This window comes from Ascidia mentula, chromosome 7, assembly GCF_947561715.1.
Source record: "Ascidia mentula chromosome 7, kaAscMent1.1, whole genome shotgun sequence".
In the NCBI taxonomy this organism is placed as follows: domain Eukaryota; kingdom Metazoa; phylum Chordata; class Ascidiacea; order Phlebobranchia; family Ascidiidae; genus Ascidia; species Ascidia mentula.
In genome coordinates, this window is record NC_138572.1 from 1,103,177 (window position 1) to 1,126,050 (window position 22,874).

The 22,874-nt window shown below is 37.1% G+C and overlaps 2 protein-coding genes across 3 annotated transcripts; one reads left to right on the top strand and one right to left on the bottom strand.

Annotated features, from left to right (window-relative positions):
• Positions 1 to 55: 55 nt before the first annotated feature.
• On the bottom strand, positions 56 to 12,612 carry LOC145909167 (protein transport protein Sec24C-like). The gene is made up of 23 exons (XM_082996490.1): positions 12,346 to 12,612; positions 11,760 to 11,935; positions 10,942 to 11,096; positions 10,643 to 10,743; positions 10,316 to 10,568; positions 9,198 to 9,283; positions 8,752 to 8,857; positions 8,391 to 8,467; positions 7,931 to 8,119; positions 7,641 to 7,757; positions 7,218 to 7,421; positions 6,743 to 6,840; positions 6,387 to 6,495; positions 5,916 to 6,032; positions 5,462 to 5,616; positions 5,115 to 5,227; positions 4,577 to 4,722; positions 4,162 to 4,307; positions 3,673 to 3,841; positions 3,092 to 3,214; positions 2,460 to 2,651; positions 2,263 to 2,352; positions 56 to 1,569 (listed from the first exon to the last, which is right to left on the bottom strand). Exons 1-23 carry the CDS (start codon positions 12,496 to 12,498, stop codon positions 1,429 to 1,431), a joined length of 3,216 nt encoding a protein of 1,071 aa, XP_082852616.1. The 5' UTR covers positions 12,499 to 12,612; the 3' UTR covers positions 56 to 1,428.
• A 1,042-nt stretch (positions 12,613 to 13,654) lies between these two features.
• LOC145908420 (chymotrypsin-like elastase family member 2A) lies at positions 13,655 to 21,267 on the top strand. Of its 2 annotated transcripts, none has more exons than XM_082995699.1 (13): positions 13,655 to 15,120; positions 15,524 to 15,651; positions 16,108 to 16,209; positions 16,886 to 17,018; positions 17,235 to 17,364; positions 17,529 to 17,587; positions 18,361 to 18,514; positions 18,912 to 19,013; positions 19,323 to 19,474; positions 19,857 to 20,029; positions 20,218 to 20,362; positions 21,036 to 21,068; positions 21,139 to 21,267. In XM_082995699.1, exons 1-13 carry the CDS (start codon positions 15,057 to 15,059, stop codon positions 21,204 to 21,206), a joined length of 1,443 nt encoding a protein of 480 aa, XP_082851825.1. In that variant the 5' UTR covers positions 13,655 to 15,056; the 3' UTR covers positions 21,207 to 21,267. The 2 variants fall into 2 exon arrangements, with proteins under 2 accessions (XP_082851825.1, XP_082851826.1); XM_082995700.1 differs by having other exon boundaries at positions 17,235 to 17,345; positions 18,345 to 18,514.
• The last annotated feature ends 1,607 nt before the right edge of the window (positions 21,268 to 22,874 follow it).

The window sequence follows — 22,874 nt, forward strand, 5'->3', positions numbered from 1 at the left end:
TCAATTTTTACAACTACGTCGTAACCATCTTTAAAAGTACAAAACTTTTACACAATCGGTGTAGTTTTATTTCATTTTAGTTTATTGTGAGAAATTGGCGAAAGGCGGCGAGAAAATGTCTGTACACTTTGCGATTCCGAAACAAAACGGGCGAAATTGATAAAAATTGCAGAAAACAGCAAAATTATGGAGTTCGGCGAAACTGGGACAAAAACAGTCGACTCTTTCGGAATCCACGCTCTTTCCACATCCCGCAAACACAAGTCGACGATAATTTACTAAAATGCACGCCCAAAACCAGTCACACGAGAGGGGGATCACCGCAGGAAATTTCTACGTCACCCAACTACATGGAATCCATCTTTTCAAAAGGTTTATCTTCATAACAAAGCAAAGAGAAGCAGCGGAAACGACTATAGAATAATTTGAAAGACAAAGTCGATCAAAACCTTTGCTAGAAGTCGAAAATTCATGCTGGAAAAGTAACCAAAAATCAGGCCAGAACAAGAATAGTTTGTACATAGTATAGCACATGACGGTTTAGTTGCCAAGGTAACATTATGCATGCCGTCAATACAATGTCGAAAGCCGGAGTAAACCGGAAATATAAACAGATCTTCGGGTTTCCAATGGTTTTGTGCCCAGAAAGCAAAAAAAGTTCATGAAAGTTACAGGGACGCTCGTGTTACCAATAAACAGTGCAGATGGTTGGTAGGCGTGGAGCATTGTAAAGCGCAATAAATATATTTTCTAACCTCTAGTGTGACATTGCTTTATGTACACAAACAAACCAACATACTGAAAATATTTCACGCTTTCATGCTTCGTGTGGCAAAATGTGTTCAGTCAGGGCACCAAAGGGAGTAAAACAAATTGAAACACTCACAATATCTTAACTATTTAAAACCGGCCAAACGTTAGCCATAATATGGAAATCTAACAATTGCTAATGAATATCTCAAGTTTTATAACATGTTCAAAGCTTGTTAAGACTCCAAAACATGGTTTGCCAATCTGTTATTTTACTTTTTATCGAGTAGTCACATAACTTGGACAAAAAACGTATTTAAGCACTTGAACAGGTGACATTGACGTTGTTTTTTATTCAACACCTACAGTTGAATAAGCCAATGTTATAATTATTGCACAACGCCTTATCTACTGTCATCAGATGTCGCTTTAAAAATACAGCGAAATCATAATTTGCAACTGGACCAGCATCCCACTTTACAAAATCCATAAGTGAAATTATCGTCCAAGATCGTTTATGGAGCAAATTCTGTTCAACATCTAGGTAGCAGCAGAAAACGTCCACAAACAGTTCGGCTTCCAAGATAAAACCATGGAAAAATCAGATATTTCTATCTTATGCAGTGCTGCCATTTAGCGGATGGCATGCTCTTCAATTTGCTGCCGTGTTTTGTAGCTTCAGCTTAGTAAGGTTCTGATTTCCTTATGCATGTGGCAAAGAAAGTCAACATACGAAGTGGCCGAACCTGATCCTCTGTCTTCGACGAGGAAATGTTTGAACCACGGTTCCAGCTTGTCACGTTGTCGGATTATCGTTAACTGAAATAAAAACATGGGAAGTTAGGAATTTACAAACTGTGCAACGATATTTAACAAAAGTATTTAGCAATGATTTACACATGTGTTTTGCTATTGGGTGACAAAATCTCAAAATTAAAACACCAAAATTACATTTCAAAAATGTACTGTCACCTCAAGCCCTGTTAATCCTGATCGACTATTGGCAAACCCTTTATATAGAAGCCAAGAGCCATAATATGATTATGAAGCTGCAGACAGGGTTTACACACTGTTTTGACCTGTAAGCTCATCAGTACAGCTGGTGACTGTGGCACTAAGATAGCTTTAAAACAACATGCACAGATCCAGGCCCAAACAGTGTATACCACTATATAAGCAAGCAAAGTAATATGATTTCTGTAAGCTGCAGGCAGATGGCCACTGTTTCGACCTAACAGATCTCATCAGTGCAGCTGGTGTGACTTTCAGACGAATTTGCTGACCAAACGGCCAAGCAAAGACTTCCACTATTTGGTGACTACCACTGTTTTGCTGATCAGCAAAGTCGTCTGATAGTCACACCAAGATGCACTGATGAGACCTTTTAGGTTGAAACAGTGGTCATCTGCCTGCAGCTTGCAGTGTGCACAACACTGTCTGCATCTAAATCAGCAACCTTTGACTGCACATTCTCAATAGTAATCACCAATAACAAAAGCAAATGAAACAAACCTTCATTTGGCGAGTGCGTTGTGATTGAACTGAGGAAAGCATTTCTCTGATATGACGAGAATCGTCGTTATCGAACACCATTAGGTTGCCCTGCAAATATAATTTACATATCTTTTGTAAGTACAGAAGAATTTCAAAAGAAATTTCCCAAAAATATAGAATTCACAATCAGTTTTTAAAGTTAAAGAAGAACTGACCAAGTCGATGTCAATCTGTGCAGCACTTTGAACTCCGAACACATTTTGTACCCAAGTTGGATCGACCGACTGCCCGACCCACAAAAACATGCTGATTCCGTTTTCCAGAATGTAAACTTCATTATCTTTCAACCTCTCCTCGGAGCAACGGATCGCCGCCGGCAACCCGTCTTTTGTCGGGGTGGAAAATAACTAAAAAAGTTTATGGAACATAAATACACAGGATTTTTTTTAAAAAAATCTAAATTTTATTCATGATTCCTTTTGAAAAAATCAAGAACAAGATTTAACCGTACATAACTGTTCCGTAAATTTTTTTTTACAGGTCAGAATCCTCAACTGTCAGTCAGTGTTAATTTTTTTACTTGTCCCTCAATATAAATTATTTTTACAGGAAACAAATTCCATTCTGGTACGGCTTTGCCTTGTGACTTTCTTTCTTATTTGGTTTTATTTGTATGACCTGCTCATTGCATTGTATTAAATTGTTTTTAAAATCAACAGGGCACAAAAATTGTTTTAAAACTTCACCAGACCCCCAAGTACATGAAGATTGAGAAAAACTTGCTTAGAGCTTCGATATCTTTCTATGTTATAGATCTCTATGACAATGTGATGACAAAACAACTTACCACAGGAAGCAGCCTTGGATAAAGAAATACTTGACTTTCAGTCACATCCATAGTGAGAATAAGATGACGAAGATACGCCCGATCATCCGTTGAAATGTCGGTGGATGAATGAACAGCATCATTCTGCGAAACAATATCCCAGTTAATTATTGCAGTCAGTTGAAGAATTCTTGCATGAAATGCATTTTTTTAAATGCCAAAATTGCACCTGTTCAATTTGCTGTTAGCATAAAAAGCCTACTGAAAATTAGTGTAAATGGTTTTGGAAATTTCATTTTTGCATTTAATTACCAATCAATGGTTTCCTCCACAGCCTTAGTACACTAAAATTTTTCAGTGCAACCTCATGTGTTGAGTATTCAATACCAACCACTTGTGCAACCTTATTGCATTACAGGTGAGATGCAGACAGGACCACTGTTTTGACATTTTAGGTCTCATGAGTGGATATTGCCAGCTAAATAGCCAAGCAAGGCTTCCGCTGTATTGTCAATGCTATTTGTCATATTATCAGGATGACTTTCCCACACACAATTACAGTACAGCTATGAAACACAGAGAACAGCAGAGTTGAGCGCTACCTTCAGTAAGCAGTTAAGATATACAGGCACCAGTTTCATACACTCTGGAAGGATGAGTTGGCCAGGAGAGGAAGGAGCAGCACAATGTTTTCTGTACGTTGCCAGGGCAACAGTCGACTGACTAATCAGGTCTTCTCGTATTTTTGCCCCGGACGTCTGTAGTCCGGCTCTGTTTCAAAAAATAAAGCGTTTTGCTTTATTGTAACATAAAATTTAAGCTCGATGATATTATTGTGTTTAGTCAGGCTTACTCTACATGTGTATATCAGCTGAACTGTTGCAGTAAAAAAAAATCATTGTTAACTTACGCTGGCAAAACAAGTCAGGAATATTTCTGCAAAGGTTGTGGTTAAAACAACAATTCATTGAAATAGTAGATAATTTGATTTACGCCAAGGTGTCCAGTACCATGGGACATGCACAGTAATCAATTATTATACTTGAATTAGCTGGAAACGATGGACCAAAATCAAAAGTAGGTTAACATACTTGACAGCTTTCTTGGCAAGAGTATTCATGAGTACATCAGTTTCACAACTTCTGTACATGTCGCTTAGTTGAGTGCAAACGCTAAGGTTGAGATTATGTAGACGCAAACGACGTTGTCCACTAACCGATGTGTACAGGAGGGCAATCTGGTGAATAAACAATTGTAAATTTTGCATATTTAATAATATTTTACAACATAACAAAACAATAACTCGCATTAATTAACACTGGAATGTTACTGGTTTAGGGGCTAAACTTTCTCTAACTAATTTTTGTTGAAAAAAAATATTTCACATATTATTATACCAGTGGCAAAAGACAAGTTATTTATACTGAGATATTTAAGATTTTTATTTAAAGTGACCACAAAACTGCTTATACATGTTTTGTTACATCATAATGCAATTAAATTTACCTGCAAGAAGGCTCCGAACTCTTCATTAATTTTGTCGTCATGTTTCAGTTCAATTGTGATGGATTTGTCACAATCGATGGCAGCTAACTCAACATCGGTCGTGTTGTTCATGTACAAAGCACCAATAAACTCCACCGGTCGGATACCTTAAGACAAAACAAGTTTGGTTTTCACACAAGCATAAAATGGACATATGTAATGTAAAAACAAACTAAATTATGTTTACATAAATGTTTTGCAGGCTTGGCAGCCCAGGCAATGCAGCCTAGCTGGATCAGACACTTTTTTTCTCCAGCTACGCTGCCAAGCCTGCAAACCTAATGATCACGATACGATAGCTGTGATCGCCAAGCAAAGACCTACGCAGTGGGACGATCCTGTCGATCATGCCATTGCATGAAATAGTACTACTGTTTACATAAAATTATAAGTTACATTCTATCAAAACAGTTGGTGTTACAAAAGCCTAACTTTAAGTAAAATAATAAAATTTCTGTTGACTTTTGAGAAATAGTAACAAAACTGTTATGATCATCACCTGTGCTTGTTCTGACTCTCATAATTGCATCGAACACAATGTCACGTTGAAGGTCGTGCGCCAAATCCTTGATAAACCTTTCACCATCAACTTCCGTGCGGAAAAACTTGTAACTGTAAAAATGGTTGTTAATTATGGAAACCTTGTTGCACATTGGTATCTTTTTGTTACATTGCATCAATCATTTCTTGCCAATAAAAGCATAACATTTTCGGAAAACATTGCTTCTTTTAAGTCCTACTTCGACCCACAATAAAATAAAATATTGAGGCCAAATAATATATTTTTGGGCAATTTTCCACTGGACTTAATACAGGGCACAACTTTTTTATAATATTAGTCTATACCTGTACATTTGTCCACCAGTTATCTGTGTTATTTGTCCCAGGGTGGAGATGTCCATATATTGCGATGGGAAAAGGAACAAGTCGACGCAACACGATTGTGCCACACATTCCTTGCCAAGCTTATCATAAAAACCACTTGCAGGGGAAAATAAAACCTGAAATGCATAAAATGTTATCCTAAAATATTGGCAAGGAAATCGCACAAATAAAACATCATATACACGTCAGTATCACACTGGCTTCATTGAAAACCATAAACTTGAACATTCATTTAATCTCATCACAGAAACTTATATGTAAGATATACCAGTTGTCATCGATAAAATTCTTCTTCAATTAAAGCTGTATTTAATATTACAATCACTTATTGTTCCACTTTGGTATATATACATCATACTTGAAAGCAAACCTTCGGACTCTGACCAAACCAATTAATAAAATGATTGAAACCAACCTTTTCCTTATCGGTGCCGATCAATTTTCGATCGTCACGATTCTTCAGTTTGCCTGGGGCTTCCCCTATTGGGAGACTGGTGTGGAACATGAAAAGCTTTCCAGCACAATCTGCAGACTGTGGCAAATGATATAAATTATTACACTGCAATCAACATTAGCCTAAACCACCATCATGCTGAAAAAAAGCATCATATTTTTCAAATAGGAATTATGAAAAAAAAGCAAAAGAAATTGTGTTTATTAGTTAAAGGTGACAAACACAGTAATGGAGTTCCCAAATACACAAGGGGCCTGCAATACTTTTTGGTGTTACCCCCCAGCAAAAAAACACTTTTCGAGACCCAACATTGGGTCACATGCAACCCACTATTAGCAGAGTCCTGTTATACAACCATGCAAAGAAAGCAAATATTTCAGTCCAATTCTTGAATTAATTGTTAAAATTAGCTAAGAAAATCTTAAAACTCACTTTAAGAGCTTGTACAGCCGCTTGTATAACCGGAGCAAACACAAGTTCGGTTTCTCGTGTGTCTCTGAACATTTCTGGTATTTGATCAAGGAGGCTGTTCACCACGTGTCTGTAAACAGTAGTAAAATGTTAATATGGTACTCTGCTTGTTTATGAGACAAGGCTTCTGTGGCATTAAGACTGCTTTCGCTCAAAACATATGCAGTCAATATTCAAAACCATACACTACAGTTTTAGTAACCACACGTTAAATTGTTTGCAATTCGCAGTACGACAAATCATACTGAATGCACAAATTAAACAAACAACAACACATTTTCACGAAAGCCAATTGTTTACATTTTTAACATTTTCACCTTGATTCATTCAGATTTACAAGGAAACCATCTTGAAGTGGCACGAAAACATCACTGACGTCCGAAACCACCATCATTTGAGGTTGGGCAAGAGAGCTCTGAGATAAACACAAATATTTTAAGAAAAATCAATGACGATAAAGCATTAGACAAATTTACTTTGGTGTATATACTATTTAACCTACAAGTTTATGGCACAAAATAAATGCCCTAATTTGTTGAACCTTTGGACCACTGAAGTGTTTGTCCTGCAGTTAGCAAGACCTCATAATTGGGTTGAACAAACAAAGGCAAGTTTTCCTAACAAACAGCAAGGTTCACACTTGTTTCCACCACAAAGCCAAATGTGGCTCAGTTGTTTAAAGACTTTGTTTACAATCAATAAACAAAAAATTATACCGACAAAAGTTTTTTATCTCCTATTTTTCAAAATAGAACATAAAATTTCTTCAACAAAAAATTAAAAGTGTCTTACATTTAAGTTGTAGAAGTGTAGGACGTTGCTGTAGGTGAAAATTCCAACTTTTATGCTCGACTGTTCTTGGTTTTCTTCTCTCGGCAAAGTATCGAGTAACGTTTGAAGCTGTCGGCATAGCAACTCAACATAACCAGACTTGATCGCGTTGTAAGAAACGTCAATCGCAAAAATGAATGCCGGAGGTGAAGGAAACTTATCGTTCTGCAAAACAACAACACTTTTTAAAGGTTTTCTCATGAAGTAATTGCAAGTTTGACTGTTTTTAATAAGCAAGACTGCTATCTTTAATTTCAGGTTTTCCAAATGAAATGTACACAAATACTTGTCTTTATTGGGAAATTTGGTTCAGAAAAAATACAGTAGCTGTAAACATACAGAAAAACTGTTTCTAGGATTCATTTGAAGTATACGAATCTTTACCCGACAGTAGTCCTTGGTTGCAACATATTCGTATGAAGCGCGACACAACTCTGGTCGACGGAATTTATCCTGACGCTGGTTCATGTGGTCGAGGTGCTCAAAATAGTTGTGAGGAGTCTGGAAATAAAAAAAATCGTACACAAAGTAATGGAAAATCCAAGCAACATCTTCCTTACAACAGAAATATGTTTGATTTAACAAAAGTATGTTGTTTTTGTGCTTGTTTTGTTTTCAATAATAGTGTTCAATTATTAATCTAACTTTTTCTAGTCTACATAATAACAACTCACCTCAGTAATTACATTGCACATGACACACTGAAATCGTCTCCCACCATCTATGAAGTTAAACTGTGGACCCATGTAAGCTTTACAACGCTTGCATCTGATTGGTCCATTTTCTCCATGATCGACCAATAGCGGTGGAGCTTCACCCTCAGGTAATTGAGCCATAGGCTTGATATGGACACTCATTGGTACCTACAGTGAAATGCAGTAGATTTACAATTTTATTCATAAATAATCTTGGTTACCACTCAAGTGAAAGCCAATATGGTTACATGACTTTAATCAATTATTTTTTGAAGGTTTTGAGGAATTTACAAATCAAACAAAAATTGTGTTTTTCTGTTTTATAGTACCTCACATTTTGTATATTTGTATTTTCCACAATATTAGATACATATAAAGTTTAAATAAGTTGCATAATCATCACTGCTGGCTGTCAGCAAAGTAATCACAAGGTTTGTACCTGACAATTTTTTGCCATATCTGAAGTTGCAGGTAGATTGTAAGTCGCACAACGCACAAAGCGTGGACTTGCACTACCTGTAACAAAAAGCACAATAAACCTGTTTGTTTGCATAAGGTAAGTATATAATATGAGCGTTTAATTAAAGCAAGTATTACATGTGGTTCTATTAGATTAAGAAACTGATGATGCTAATAGAAAGGAAATGAAAACATGATATTTCAATTAATAAACCAGCTGACATCAAGCTTGCTGCTTCTTTGATGTACAGAATGCTAGAAGTAATTTGTATTCGTGAAGATTAAGCAATACATAAGCGAGGGCCAGATTCTACTTGTAAACAATCTTCAGACCAACTTACCCATGTCTTCGACGACAAAGGGGGTCGTCACCAATGGAGGAACCAGACCCCTACCCTCTGTACGGAACACTTCACCACCTCTGCTTGTTTTGTCGTCTTCGATAACCTGGGAAATAAGTTTGTTACTTGCGACATGTAGGCGTGCAACATGCGAAAACGCGACAGCCATTCTTTAATTTTTAACAGGTATTACAACTGACCATGAAGTTTATTCTTACCAACAAAGCACAATAGCTTACACCGGAATGTAATTATATAATTGTTAACTTGAGTGTCTTTGAGGTTGTATACCAACCAAGTTTGCAGGTTTCAACACATTATTATCACTTTGGCATAGCTTATCACATGATAAACAGAGAAGTCTTCCGAGTTACAATATATAGTTTTTCAATGTTAATCATGAGGTTTTCACAGAGTTACGAATGTTGAAAGCAAAACATTCATACCTGTATAGGACTTGGCATAGCATCAGGGTCTAACCTTTTTCCTGCTGCAGGGGCTGCCTGGTTTGGGTATGGATGCATCCCAGGTCCTGCAAATGGAAGAAAAAGTTGTTCTAATTTTCGAGATTAATTGATTGGTTTTGGCTAAATTGAAGGCATATCAAGAATTCTATTTTACTGCAATAGTTGCTACTTAGTTTATTAAACACAAAATACAACAGAGGCATGTATATTTACACATATGAAAAGGCGGAATCGATATTTCTGTTTTTTTTAATAAAACATCATACACTGATGCTGATTGTCTGTTACTCTTTTTAAGTTTGCTGAAATATTACCATATGTATGCATGCATGCATTTATTAGCACATAATTAGCAAATGTAAAGGTTACACGAACAGTCTAAATTTTATCACTATAATATATCATTTTCATACAACAAAAGGCTTTAGTAACTTTACTGGGAAGGTTACCCGTGGGACGCGACAGATATGTGATGTTTTTATAACTTGTTACAACATATAGGCTACAGCTAGTTGGGCCTACTATCGCTTTGTCTTGTCAGGGACGATAAGCAGTAGGCTACATGCCACTAGCATTGTGCACAGGCATTGTCATTGTAACGTCACAGCAATTATTGTCATCAACAATGAAAGTATCAAAAAGCAGTTTAGGGCGTTCAGTTGTATAAGTAGCAGTGAGATATCAAGGTGCAGTGTTTTTCTTAACTCTGGTCATGGAGAAGAAGCGTAAATATGTTGAAGAAATAAAATACTGGCACAGAGACGCCTCCGTGTGTTTTGTGCAACGTGGTGCAGTGCTGAATCAATGAAGCCGTTTGAATTAAACCGCCATTTACACACTATGCACCCCCAAGACGTTAAAAAAAGATTGAGAATTCTTCAAATGTCATGAAGCCGGTTTGACTTGGGAGGTAGTTTTCAGATTTTAGCGTTGTCAACTACTCAATCACGGATTTCAAACTTGGCTATGAAGTTGCATCCAGCCGTGTTATGGAGCAAAGTGATTGCCAATAAAATACATATTATAAAATGCACTTTAATTGATATTGCTGTTGGGGAAACCATAAAAGGTTGGGAACCACTGCTTTAAACGCTAACCTGGCTGAGATTGGTATCCAGGTTGTGGCTGGCCACTCGATGGGGGTGGCACCATGCCTTGGGGTCTTGGGGGCATTCCTTGTGGGCCTGGGGGCATTCCTTGTGGGCCTGGGGGCATTCCTTGTGGACCTGGGGGCATTCCTTGTGGACCTGGGGGCATTCCTTGTGGACCTGGGGGCATTCCTTGTGGACCTGGGGGCATTCCTTGTGGACGAGAACCTGCTCCAGGTGGCATTTGACCAGTTTGTGATTGCTGTAAATGAAAAACAGTTACATTAATTTCTTCAAGCATAATGACTGTGAGTTTATTAACTATATACAACTTACTGGATAGTAACTCTGCTGGGAAGTCATCGGATTTCCAATGTTCATGTTCTGCATTTGCTGAACAGGTGGCTGCATGGTTGATGTTATGGGATGCTGAGAATCTGAAGTTTATTAGTTCAGTAATATGAGTTAGTTTAAGCATGAATTTTTTTTACTTGTTTGGAAATATAAATTAGGCCGGTGCTAAAAAAAATATACCACAGGAAAAAAATGAGATGATAAATAAGTTGAACAAGTCGTAAACATCGATGACAATTACAGCAAGTGTATTATTTATCTTTTTAGTTTTAAAATCGTACTTTGAGTAGCTGTTGGAGGGGGTCCAATATTAGATGATGGGGGTCGATAGCCTCCACCTGCAGACACAGGTGGAGGGGGTCCATAGTTGGGTTGGGACTGTCCCTGGTAACCCTGTTGGTAGCCACCATGCCCCATCGGTGGGGAAGTCACTTGTCTGGTGAAAAACATGGCTTTTAAGCATCATCTTGATACCAATGATTTCAATTTTTGAGATAGGTATTATAATTTGTATAGTTCATTAAAATTATTGGAAAATCTGTTTTATTGTGGAATGAGCTGGAACCTAAAAGTCGGTTGTATATTGCTGAGTATAAATAGACTGGCCCATATTGTTATTAACACTGTCATGTTAAAGACGTTTCGACAAAAACTTTTGTCATCATCAGTTTGTCGAAACGTCTTATTTTAACATGACAATGTTAATAACAATATGGGCCAGTCTATTTATACTCTGAATTATGAGAAAACCTGTGAGTTGTGTTCCGGTTGTATAAGTTTGCAAAGTTTATAAAATACTTAGTCACAGTTTGATAAACGACAAACACGTCTTTGTAAAAAACTTTGTTATCCTACAGCACCAAATATATCATACACTCAAATTAGATTTGAGTCAGAACTTTTTTTAACATTATTCATATAAATAATCCTACAATATGAGTTTGTTGCTAATAATGCTAGTTTTATATTAGAGATTCTAAAAACATGCATAATTTGAAATTAAACTACGCAACTACACACACAACTGAATAATTAAATAAATTAATGCACAATTATTATGACTACGAAGCAAGTGAATACAACAGTGGTATTCACTCACTGATTATTATAACTAGTAGATGGAGGTTGTTGTTGATATTGGTTTTGATATCCTTGATTTTGCATTGGATTTTGTGGGTACCCATTCATTGATGTCATTGCTGGTTGTCGAGAGGGAAGGCTCCCACTAGTGGCAGGGGGGATTTGTTTCGTAGTTTGAAGACCTCCACCATGAGCCTGAAGCAAAATTATGCGTAAAGTTTACGAACAAGCAAGCAATTGGTGCAAAGTTACTTAAAAAAACCATCAAGGTAAATTGAGATCTCAAAAACGCAAATACAACATTTTTGCTCATCAAACTAATGATTTTTATACAATTAAGAATATTCACAATGGAGACGAAATAAATTGTATTGTGTATTAGAGTTTTTTGTTACCTTATGTATAAATTAGAAAAGTATCAATTTGCGCATATTTTTTTAAGTGAATGTAGATTTTGTGCGGACAAACAGACATTTTTCACATGCTAATGCATCAGCTAATTGTTTTTGTACGGATTGCCGATAAAACTGTAAAAGTTGACAATTTTTACAATCTTGTTTGCCATGTTAGTTGCTTTATGCAATTTAGTAGTTTAACAAACTTACATATGTAACACTTGCTGCCCCGTTATACATTGGCTGTTGAGAAGGTACGGGTGCTTGCATGTGATTGTACGCAGATGACTGTGGGTTACTTTGGTTCGGTGGGGGTGCATACTGGGAAGGGTAACCCCCTTGCGGTGGAGGCTGTTGCATCATTTTTAATAAACTACTAAATGTGTGATATTAAATCCTGACTTGAAGATGCTTTTCCAAGTTGTAGAAAGTCACTGCATTGTATGTAGATTTTAAACTTTTGAGTAACTACGCAGAGTACCTGACAAAACATAAATAAATTTTGTTAAAACTATTGGTAAATATAACGCATTACTCTTTTTTAAGATAATTCTAATTCCTTTCAATTAGGTTAACAATTCCTGCAAGTAGCCTAATCATAAGTCCTTTGCTTGACGTTTTATTTAAAAAAAATATGTATGTTTAATATTCAAATAAATTACTAGGTAATTGTTGTTGTCCAATTAGTAAAAACTGTGTTGCGTAGATACATTATACCTAAACTGAAAATGTGTGTAACACAGATCTGCAGTCTGCAGCTATATTTGCAAAGTCGCGACATACAAGGCAATAAACCGAAAACACAAGTAGTAATTGCGCAAAAAATACTAGTTCTGATTGAAGTCTCGGTTTTATATAGAACTTTGCCATGCAAGAAGCGATAAACGTTTCAAATTCCACTTTCAAGAGCTATTGTATCTTTCCCTTCCACGAGTAACATGACAACATGAATCAGCTGAGCTGTTATGCCACGTCAGGTATGAAGAAAAACTTTAGTCTCACAACGACACGCGCAGACTCATCACATCTTTTTTTGTTATTTGGTCTTAAAATAACAACACAACATTAGTTTAAAGATAAAAATATACTAAAACTGCGTATCATGACAGTTGCGCAATATTTTACTTATTTTTTTTTGTTAATTTGGCTCATGGCACGCATTGATGGAGGCTTGAGGACAAAGGGGTCATGCCCCCCCTTTACGTTTGTAACTTGTACATCCGTATGGTTGTGTATTTCCAAATGTTGGAAATATGACTTAATTTTTGTTAAAATAAATTGCAATTGAGCCTAATTGTAGATTTGACTTCCTTAGTCGATATTTCAAAGAAGAAACTTTCACTTAAATCCAAGAAACAGGTCCAACAAATTTAATGAAGGGCAACACACGAAGGCAAATTGTTTCGGGGGAATCACCTGTTACCTTTTGTAAAGGGACTATACATGTTTAAACAATGCTTCGATGGCGCGATCAGCTACTGAGCCTCTAGAGATACGTCGGTCTTGATAGCTTCTGGTTCGTCTTGTCAAATAATCAGATCTCAGAGAGTTCTCCGCATAAATGTTGTATGTAAATATCTTAACAGGCTCTTCAAAACAGTTCATAACGGTGTCTTCGGATGAGTTGTCGATTATATTTGGTGTTGATTCAGATCAATGGCATAGAAGTTAGAATAATATTTGCATGTACACACAGGAATTCTATCGAAACTTATTGGTTAATATAGTCACGTGATGTTGTTGGACAGTTGGGATTATACAAGAGCAAGGATGTAAAATAGTATAACCATTGACTCATTGCTGGTAGCTGGTAAGCAGGATATTTTTTAATTTATGTTGATAGAGGACGATAGGTTATTAAGTCAATGGGGGACAATTTTTGGGGTTATTTTTTACAAAAAAGGTTGTCGATAGAGTATGATATTTTTCGCGATATTAAAATGCGTTGTAAGTTTTATCATGAAGGCATTACTATATATGGGCCAGGTTTCTCAAGATTTTGTGAACAAGGTTACAAACCAATGGTGCAATCGTTACGAGACAATGTCTGGGGGTTACCATGGGCTAATGTTACATGGCTTTCCCCCCGTTTTCCAGGCGATGGATCCTATTACACGATCTCGAGGCGCGTGATACGTTGTGACAATGAAATACAAGAGATAGCGATTATTGAGAAGTAAATTTCCCTTTTGTTTTAAAGTGGAACATCCTATACTTATGACAAATTGTACATTTGAGTTTAATTCTCCGTTCGAATATTGTTGCCAGACGGTTTTTGCCGGAATAATTCACGAAACAGTGGCCGCGCGGCGTACAAGTGATTGTATATCTAAATAGTAAACGTACATTGGTCAAGTGCCTGACCCAGCATATACACAGAAGAAAACCTGATCGGGATTCGTGGCCAGGATATCCTGGGTTCAAATAAAAAAGGTTGATTTCGGTACGAACAACCGATTTCTGTGTTCCTGTCACCTGTGATGTTTGCTGTTTAGTTTTTCCCTGTGAGAAAGGGTTTGGGATGGGTCGATACGGGCGCGAGAGGTGAATAATACTGAAAGATACGTTTGTAGTTGGCATTCTAGGTAGGATATATCAGTATTATGTGTTGCATGCCGAAGTGCATTCGATCGTTTGTTTAGTTTGACTAGATCTGGGGCTTCCACCAAAACCCGCAATTGCAGAGGACGTTTTAGTTTGTTAATGATGAGGTCCGAGTATGACACACGATATTTTCGGGCTGAGAAAACATGGATGACAATCCCTGTTGTCTTGGATAAAACAAGGTTTATATACCCTGTAGCAATGGATGGAGCAGGAAACGTTTAATTGGAAATTCTGCTAGAAATTGATTTCCGGTGGAAAAGCACCAACTACCCACAACATACACTCTCACAGCTGTATTGTTATAAGCAGCAACAATGCTTATCCGTTGTCTTGTTTTCTTTACTTTTATCGGCATTTCGGTGGCGTCCAACCATGAAGGTGAGCAACTAGACTTTCGTGTGTTAGAATGAAATTTGCGAAAACGAAACGAAGTGAAGATATAAGTTAAATTCTTTGCACAAAGAAATGTTATCTAACCTTGATAATTATCACGCATTATGATTTCATCACATTTAAGCGATAAATTAATTGCAATAGTTTTAATTCTGACGTGCGCCGCATTAGTCTCTGATTTCTAACTTCTGTAAGTCAATCATTTTGTCACAAAAAGTCCACAAGAAACTATGGATATTTTTACAAGTAAACTAAATATTGTATTCAAGTAGAAATAATGGATTTGCGGCACTTATACACATGCAAGGATAACGGATTTTACGTGAAATAGTTTCGTTTCTAATTCTGTTTAATTGACAAACTCGTAATATTTGTATTTATTTTGTAGGTTCCACATGTTCTAATGAAATTCTTTCAATCAACGAGACAACTGGATCCATATCACCTTCAGGCATAACAAATTTAAACGGCGAAAATCGTTTCTGCAGATGGAAAATTGTTGTTCCAGCTGATCAAGTAAGCGCATTTTTTAAAAGCAATTTCATGGTTGGCTGGCATAGCAGTAAACGAACTGCAAAGCTAGTAAACGCATTGATCTCGATACGATAGCTGTGATAGTATAAGGACCTGTGCAGTGGGGCGATCCCACCTTGTCAAGTGATATCGTGAAACACTGCTGTTGAACTTGGAAGTGGTACAGAAAGTATCTTTCAGTTTGCTGCACAAACTTTAACGACTAATGTGCATGGCAAAATGATAAAGTAATATGCGTCAGTTCGAACCAAGGTCCCCTGGCAAACCAAAGTCGATCGCGCACCGTATCTGAAATAACTTATGATGCCTTTCAAGCGAAATATATTTTTCTAAATACCGACAAACTGAGCTGACTGCAAGATCGCTTTTTCATTTCTGTATTGAAATTAACATAGAAATACACTACTATGTGTAATGAAGTTTTTTTGATATTTGCAGCAAATTGTGGTAAGATTTCTATCCTTCAACATTCCGTTCGTTCACAACTGCCCAGATGAATACTTGGAGATTTACGATGGACCGACGACTTCCAGTCCCCGGGTAGGAACAATTTTTATTACTAGTTCGAACGCTTTATATATGCCAGTACGTTGGCCATTCAATACAACATTTTAATAGTCTGCTCAAGAAATTGGTGTTGGTTGTGTGCTGTACCATTACCCTGAGGAGGCCTAGCTTAATAGCAGGCGAAACGTCGGTGTATACAAGTTACGTTTATTGTGACAGAAGAACAGATTATTAAAGTATAATATGCCTGACAGCAACAGTAACGTTATATTTGTTCAATACAAAATTGAAACATGTCTCAAAATATTCATTAAATAAACTTACGATGGCCGAAATCATCCGTCCAACTTAATCTACCAAGAAGTTTAAAATTTGTATTGTGTTTGGTTTATCTTTGTATTATCTTCACGGAGGCAGCTAACTTTTTCAATTTTTAAAACTGGTAACTGTGATGTACAATTTTCATATTAAAAATTTTGTGTCGTGTTCGAGAACGGTGGAAGTTTAAAATCGTCGCTTTAAATTCTACATAGTTTTATCGATGACGACATAAGATATTTGTTGCTGATGCTGCCGGGCATATTACTTGGTAATGTAAGGCTCTTCTGGCAAAAAAGATAAACTAGTTCGGACGACGTTTCGGTCGTTATTCAACTGACCTTCATCAGGACAAATGAATTACAACGCAAATGAAAAGATATTCTTACAGTTTTTGGATCGTCGTTTATGCGGGAATCAAGCGTTCAGGGATTTTTTATCGACATCAAATGAAATTCTGGTTGTTTATTTTCTCACTGACACCAAACTTTCCCCAAGTTTCAGCATAAGTTGGAGCACTGAAGGTACAAAAGTCTTGGGTGTCATTTATCAAGAAAGTGCTTGAGGAATTTGTGAAATAAACACAGCACTATTTTAAATACTTACATGAATAAAAACTTTTGCGATTTTAAATTGCAGTCCAATAACTGTATTTTGCAATGCCCAAATTGCATGTTATTGAGTATGTAGATGTTCAATGAAGCAATTTAATGTTCATGTTATTATCGTTGTCGCAACAGTCGCTTGTCAGACGGAACAATTCAAATGCTGGAACGGAAACTGTATTTCCGAAATGACGAAATGCGACGGAAATAGCGATTGCCATGACAACAGCGACGAAATGGAGTGTGGTGTGTGTTTATGTTACAAGTAAATATTCTTACCATTAAAATAGATAAATGGTTGACACTTTTAAACAAGACTAATATATTCCCCCTAAAAAGAACGAAATAAACTAACTACTGAGGTTACAAATGTCTTGTTACGAAAGATAATCGATTGGTTACAGAATTGTCTCAAACTTTTCGTTACAGCGAACAGGACGAGTTACGGGGAATGTGGAAGATCATCTTTTCCTCCATTCTTTTCAGCTGTGAGTATCAATTTACATTTTTATCATTTTTAATTTATGTTCCGTTTTTGTACTGATGCTGCTGTCCTGTAAAACATGTTTTCCTTAAAATAGAACTACGTTTTTGCAGGTCTTTTTAGTGTAATTTTATCCTTTGAGGAGAATTACCGAATCTAATCAAACGCCGATTTAGTGGCGATGTAACAATAAATTTCATAGCGAATCATCTCTATACTAACACTTGTTAAGTCGTAGCAGAGATTTCCTTCAAGCGTGTGAGATATCAGCACAAAAATAATTCATTTTTCAGCACGTCTGTTATCCTCAAAACATAATCGCATTTACTATTACCTTCCTTAAATCGACCTTATTCAAACGTCATTTGTTGTGCGTGACACAGGTGGAAACTTCACGTTTAAATTTACATTATAAAAAAACGTCAAAACGCAGTTGTATTTTGAGTAAAACATGTTTCGCTAAACAACATCATCAGCTCGTTTTGACACGAAGTCCTTGAAACATCAATGACTCAAAGCTCTTCTGGCAAGAAAACCACTTGTTTGGACGACGTTTCGGTCGTTATACAACAGACCTTCATCAGGACAAGTAAAGTAAAGCGCCAACACGGCGATAAATAGCAACACGTGAAAAAGGCAAAAACGAGAAAAAAGGCTAAAAAACGGGGAGGGGACACAAAGAATTAAAAAATGCGCGCCAACGTCTTTGAAACATAATCCAATACGGCTACAGTTTACGACTATTACCTTCCACATTACAGACCCCTCGTATTATAGGCGGACAGGAAACGACTAAGGGTTCGTGGCCGTGGTACACAATGTTGGTGCACCAGCCATGTTCTGTTCGAAGCTATGATCTGTTATGTGGTGGGAGCATCATATCTGACCGTTGGATTCTGACCGCGGCTCATTGTCTTATAACACAACAAGTGTAAGTCTTATGGGATCAAAATCGGCAGAAGCATTTTCACACAAGGCAACGAAGTTAACATGTTTATAATGAGCTGACAAAGACAACAACGTTGCGCTAGTGACAGCTGTTAGGTCAAAGCAGTAGCCCTCCAGTTCACCATAAAACACAATTGGTTTCATTTCTGGTTGCGAAAATTTCATGTTATAAAAAAACAAGGTTTACAAAATTTTGCCATTTATATTTTAAACACGACTGATCTAATATTTAGTTTCTTCAATGCGCCGTGTCAGTCTCTGGTCTATAACTAATCAGCACCTGAGGTAGCGAGATGAAGCTCATGTAAGCTCGTGCAAATATAAATGTTTAACAGTCACTCTCTCGTTACAACAGTACTAATATCTAGGTGCTTTTTCAGGTACAATTATTGTGTTTACGTTGGAAAACAAACCCGACTGAAGTTTGAATCCAGCGAACAACAGCTTTCTGTCGCGGAGATTGTCATCCATCCTTCTTACACGTAAACTTTTGTAGTTTTATCGACTATTACTATTTTGAGGGCTATTTGATTGATGTTTTGTTTAATTTATTGCGCATGACACAGGGGCAACGGTTTAGAAAATTACCAATGCTTACATATGGTAAAAACATGTTTAAACTGGCGGAAGAAATCATGTAAATATTACAGAAAAAGTATAGAGAAAATAATTGAAAAGAAAGAAAAAAAATAATTACTTCGGAGTTTGGAGCTTAAAATATATATAAAACCTCGCATTCCACAATCATACCTTTCTTCTCTAAGTAAAGGGCTTGTTTTTTTGTGTTCAAGTGACGCCATAGGCGGAAATGACGTAGCGTTGTTGCGTGTGGACCGGAAGATTGTCTTCAACGAATACGTGGGTGCTGTATGCGTTCCCCAATCTATCACCCAACTTCCATTCGCCGGGTCCACGTGCGTCGCTATCGGGTTCGGAAAATACGGTAACGACCATTTACGTGAAAAAACTGTTAGATAAAGGCCTATGATTTGTCGAAAATCGAATGAATTCGTTCTTCGCAAAACATATCAATTGCGCTTGCACAAGGAAGGATGTTGGGTTCATTATTGTTTAGCCTTATTGATGCTTATATAGCCTTTTTATATGGAAAAAATATATTCGTATTGGTAGCTTATTGACGTGAAAATTTTCTTAGTAAATTAATTGTCAGTAGGCTGTTGAAATATTTTTAAAATGGTGAATGTTTTCTGTTTGAAATGGTTTGACTAAAGTGATGCAGTGCATACCAACGGTCATGGCGGTAACAAAACTGGCTGTTTAATTGACAATTTTATTTTTAAATTCCGTTGTATGTCCAATCGCAGAGTATGGCAGTGCAGTGCCTGTCTCGGAAGCCCTTCGTCAAGTTAGACTGAACCTAAATTCGCGGGCATTTTGTGGTGGGTTGTACAGCATCATCGATGGTGTTGCAATACCTTATCCTCCAAGCATTCTCTGCGCTGGGGATGCCCCATCCAACAACCGTGATGTTTGTCAGGTGATTTGTTACGTAACAATTACATTTACGTTTAAATTTAACATACAAAAATGTCAAGTAAAAAGTGCCCGCCAGAAGATTTTTTCGGAAACACTGCGATGGTAAACCAATATCACGATTATAAAATAAGGAAAAGGAATGTTATTGGAAACACTTCGGTGGTAAGCTAACAGTAAGCTTTTTCGCAGGGAGATTCTGGTGGGCCGCTGTTATGTTTAGATGCTGACAGTGAAAGTTGGATGGTGATCGGAGTGGCGTCATTTGTAGTGATACCTTGTGGAACTCTTCCTTCTTTCTATGCTAACGTGGCGCAAGTTGTGGAATGGATTAACGGTCGGTCTCTATTAGCATTAGCCATCTTCAACATATTTATTCATATTCACATACCGTATAAGGCCAATGTTACCCAACCGGTGGTGCGCGTAACACTAGGAGGTACGCGACGGCATTCCAGGTTGTACGCGAGCACATGTCCCTGATTTGTGGATATAGTTCAACTTTAAAAAATCGTAAGTGATCCCAAAATGCTCGTTACTTCATCCCCTAGGTTACTTTGTAACACTCGTGGTACGTGGCACGCAACCACAAAAAGGTTGGGAATCACTGCTGTAGGCACACGTTCCCCTTTGTAAATATATTAAACTAAAGAATATTTGATATTTAATGTTGATTTTTCAATAATACATCAGGCCACAAATGCACTAAAAGTAATGTAGTATATCCCACCCTAGAGGAACAACAACATAGTGGCACCCCTTTAGAAAATTGACACCCAAATCAACCACCTTCTTACCATTAAGCAAAGCAACCACACCACGGTGGACGAAAGTGATTGTTTCTGTGTAATTCTAGAGTTACCTCTAAGGAGTTTTTATCATCATTACATTACCAAATAACTTTTTTCCTGGGCACGAAACCCGATCAGGTTTTCTTGTAGATATATGGGGTCGGCCGCTTTACCAATAGCCCGAAATCGCATTACTAACTGATAATTGTTTTGTTACAGATGCCGCGATAAATGCGGCACCAAGTGGTTTTGGTGAGTTATATGTATTGTGTATTCTTCCCCCTGATAAATTAAATCCTTAACTTTCTTTTAATTTTAACAGATTTTTTTAATGCCAAGCTACTACTACTGCCGTGGTTCATCTGCATTGCAGTGTTTAGTTTTCATTAACAAACATATGCAATCCACGCAATTTCTTTTTGAACATTTGCAATAAAAATTTATTAATTTTTCTGTTTTGTTTTTTTCCATTCTTTTGGTTTAAAACAAACTTTAGGCAGGTATGTGACGATTTTAATGAGCGCTCAGCACAAACATTATTGTATCATTTTTGCTTCTAATGTGAAATAAAAAACGTCCTAAGCAACCGGGGATATTGGATCAGTCTCGAAAAAGTATATTGAAAGAAATACGACTAGCGCGAGAACAATGCAAACACTCTGTACTCTGTTTAATACATGATGTGGCGTACTACTTTTCACAAATATGTTTATGTTTCGGGTAACATGTTTATGTTTCGGGTAACATGTTTATGTTTCGGGTAACATGTTTAATGTTTCGGGTAGCATGTTTAATGTTTCGGGTAACACGTTTATGTTTCGGGTAGCATGTTTATGATTCGGATAGCATGTTTATGTTTCGGGTAATATGTTTATGTATATGTCGGGTTCAAGTTACCGAAGATAAGTCATAATATATGACAGAAGGATACAACAGTTTTTTCAATAATACTTGAAATACAAAAAGAGTCTTGACAATCATTAACTTGCAGACAATAGTGTCCACTGTATTTACTTTGCACTTAAATTTAAGTCATGCAAAAATTTGCGATCAAAATTGAGGCCAAAGTGATTGTTAATGCTATCAAAAGCTGAACAATATTTGCTTATTTATTTTTCAAACATTCGATGTACTATACGCATCAGTGTTATATCTGGATGCTGGCCTACCGCGTAATATTTGTTCATTTCTGTCGGTAACATTGTATGATGTAAAGTCGCCAACATAAGCAATTTGGGTCGTCACCGATGTCATGCTGCTGCTACGCCGGTCATAAGACTGATTGCTCCACGCGATCCAAAAGCGACCATCCACAAGAGGACGCTCCTCGTCGCCCGGAAACAGAGCTGTGATCGTATTTTTAATGGTTGGTCGTACGCAGTTATTTCCTGGAATCTGCTCTAACAAAAACTGTTTGGAGTGAATGTTGGGCGTGGACATGTCCGAAGATACAATAAAATCCTCATTCGGTTCTATTCTAATTCCGAAATCTGAGGTTAAACTTAGTTTCAGTTTCCAATTCAATCTGACATCAAAGGACGAAACAGAAATGACAGAACTTTCTCCTTCATGTAACTTGTGAACAGAGTTGTCGTTGGGCGTGACAGTTTCATCAATAACGTACCACGAAATGTTCCTGGATTGTTGGTCTATTTCCCGCTGGTAACCATACGTACGCATTTTCCTTCCAACATTTTCTCTCTGGTCATTATCGCATACGATCTCACGATCTGAAAAATGTTGGACCTTGAAACTGATCTTCCCATCGTGCTGTAATTCAGAGTGAGATTCAAATTTCCAACGTGAGGTTTCGTTTCTTCTGACAAAGACTTGTACAGGGACGGTTTTGTCAGAATGCCACGCGAAAAAACTAGTGATGAGGGTGACTTCAAACGGTTTTTGAAATTGCAATCCACTGGGTTTCAACCTCAATATCGGAGTAACCACAAAGTTGTCTTGCTGTTCTATTTTTTCGAAAGGAAGAACCTCAACTTTAATTTCGCACTCTTCGTTTAAACACATTGAAGGGAAGGTAATCGTGAACATGTCGGTCATAAT

Excerpts from the sequence above, each read along its gene's own strand:
- LOC145909167 (XM_082996490.1), bottom strand. The coding sequence starts at position 12,498 with ATGATGCAACAGCCTCCACCGCAAGGGGGTTACCCTTCCCAGTATGCA. Across the intron at positions 8,468-8,751 it reads CTTTGTCGTCGAAGACATGG|GTAGTGCAAGTCCACGCTTT; the intron begins GTAAGTTGGTCT and ends TTTTTGTTACAG. Across the intron at positions 3,842-4,161 it reads CTTGCCAAGAAAGCTGTCAA|AGCCGGACTACAGACGTCCG; the intron begins GTATGTTAACCT and ends TTTTTGAAACAG.
- LOC145908420 (XM_082995699.1), top strand. The coding sequence starts at position 15,057 with ATGCTTATCCGTTGTCTTGTTTTCTTTACTTTTATCGGCATTTCGGTG. Across the intron at positions 16,210-16,885 it reads CGACGACTTCCAGTCCCCGG|TTTTTGGATCGTCGTTTATG; the intron begins GTAGGAACAATT and ends ATATTCTTACAG. Across the intron at positions 18,515-18,911 it reads TGTCTTATAACACAACAAGT|GTACAATTATTGTGTTTACG; the intron begins GTAAGTCTTATG and ends GTGCTTTTTCAG.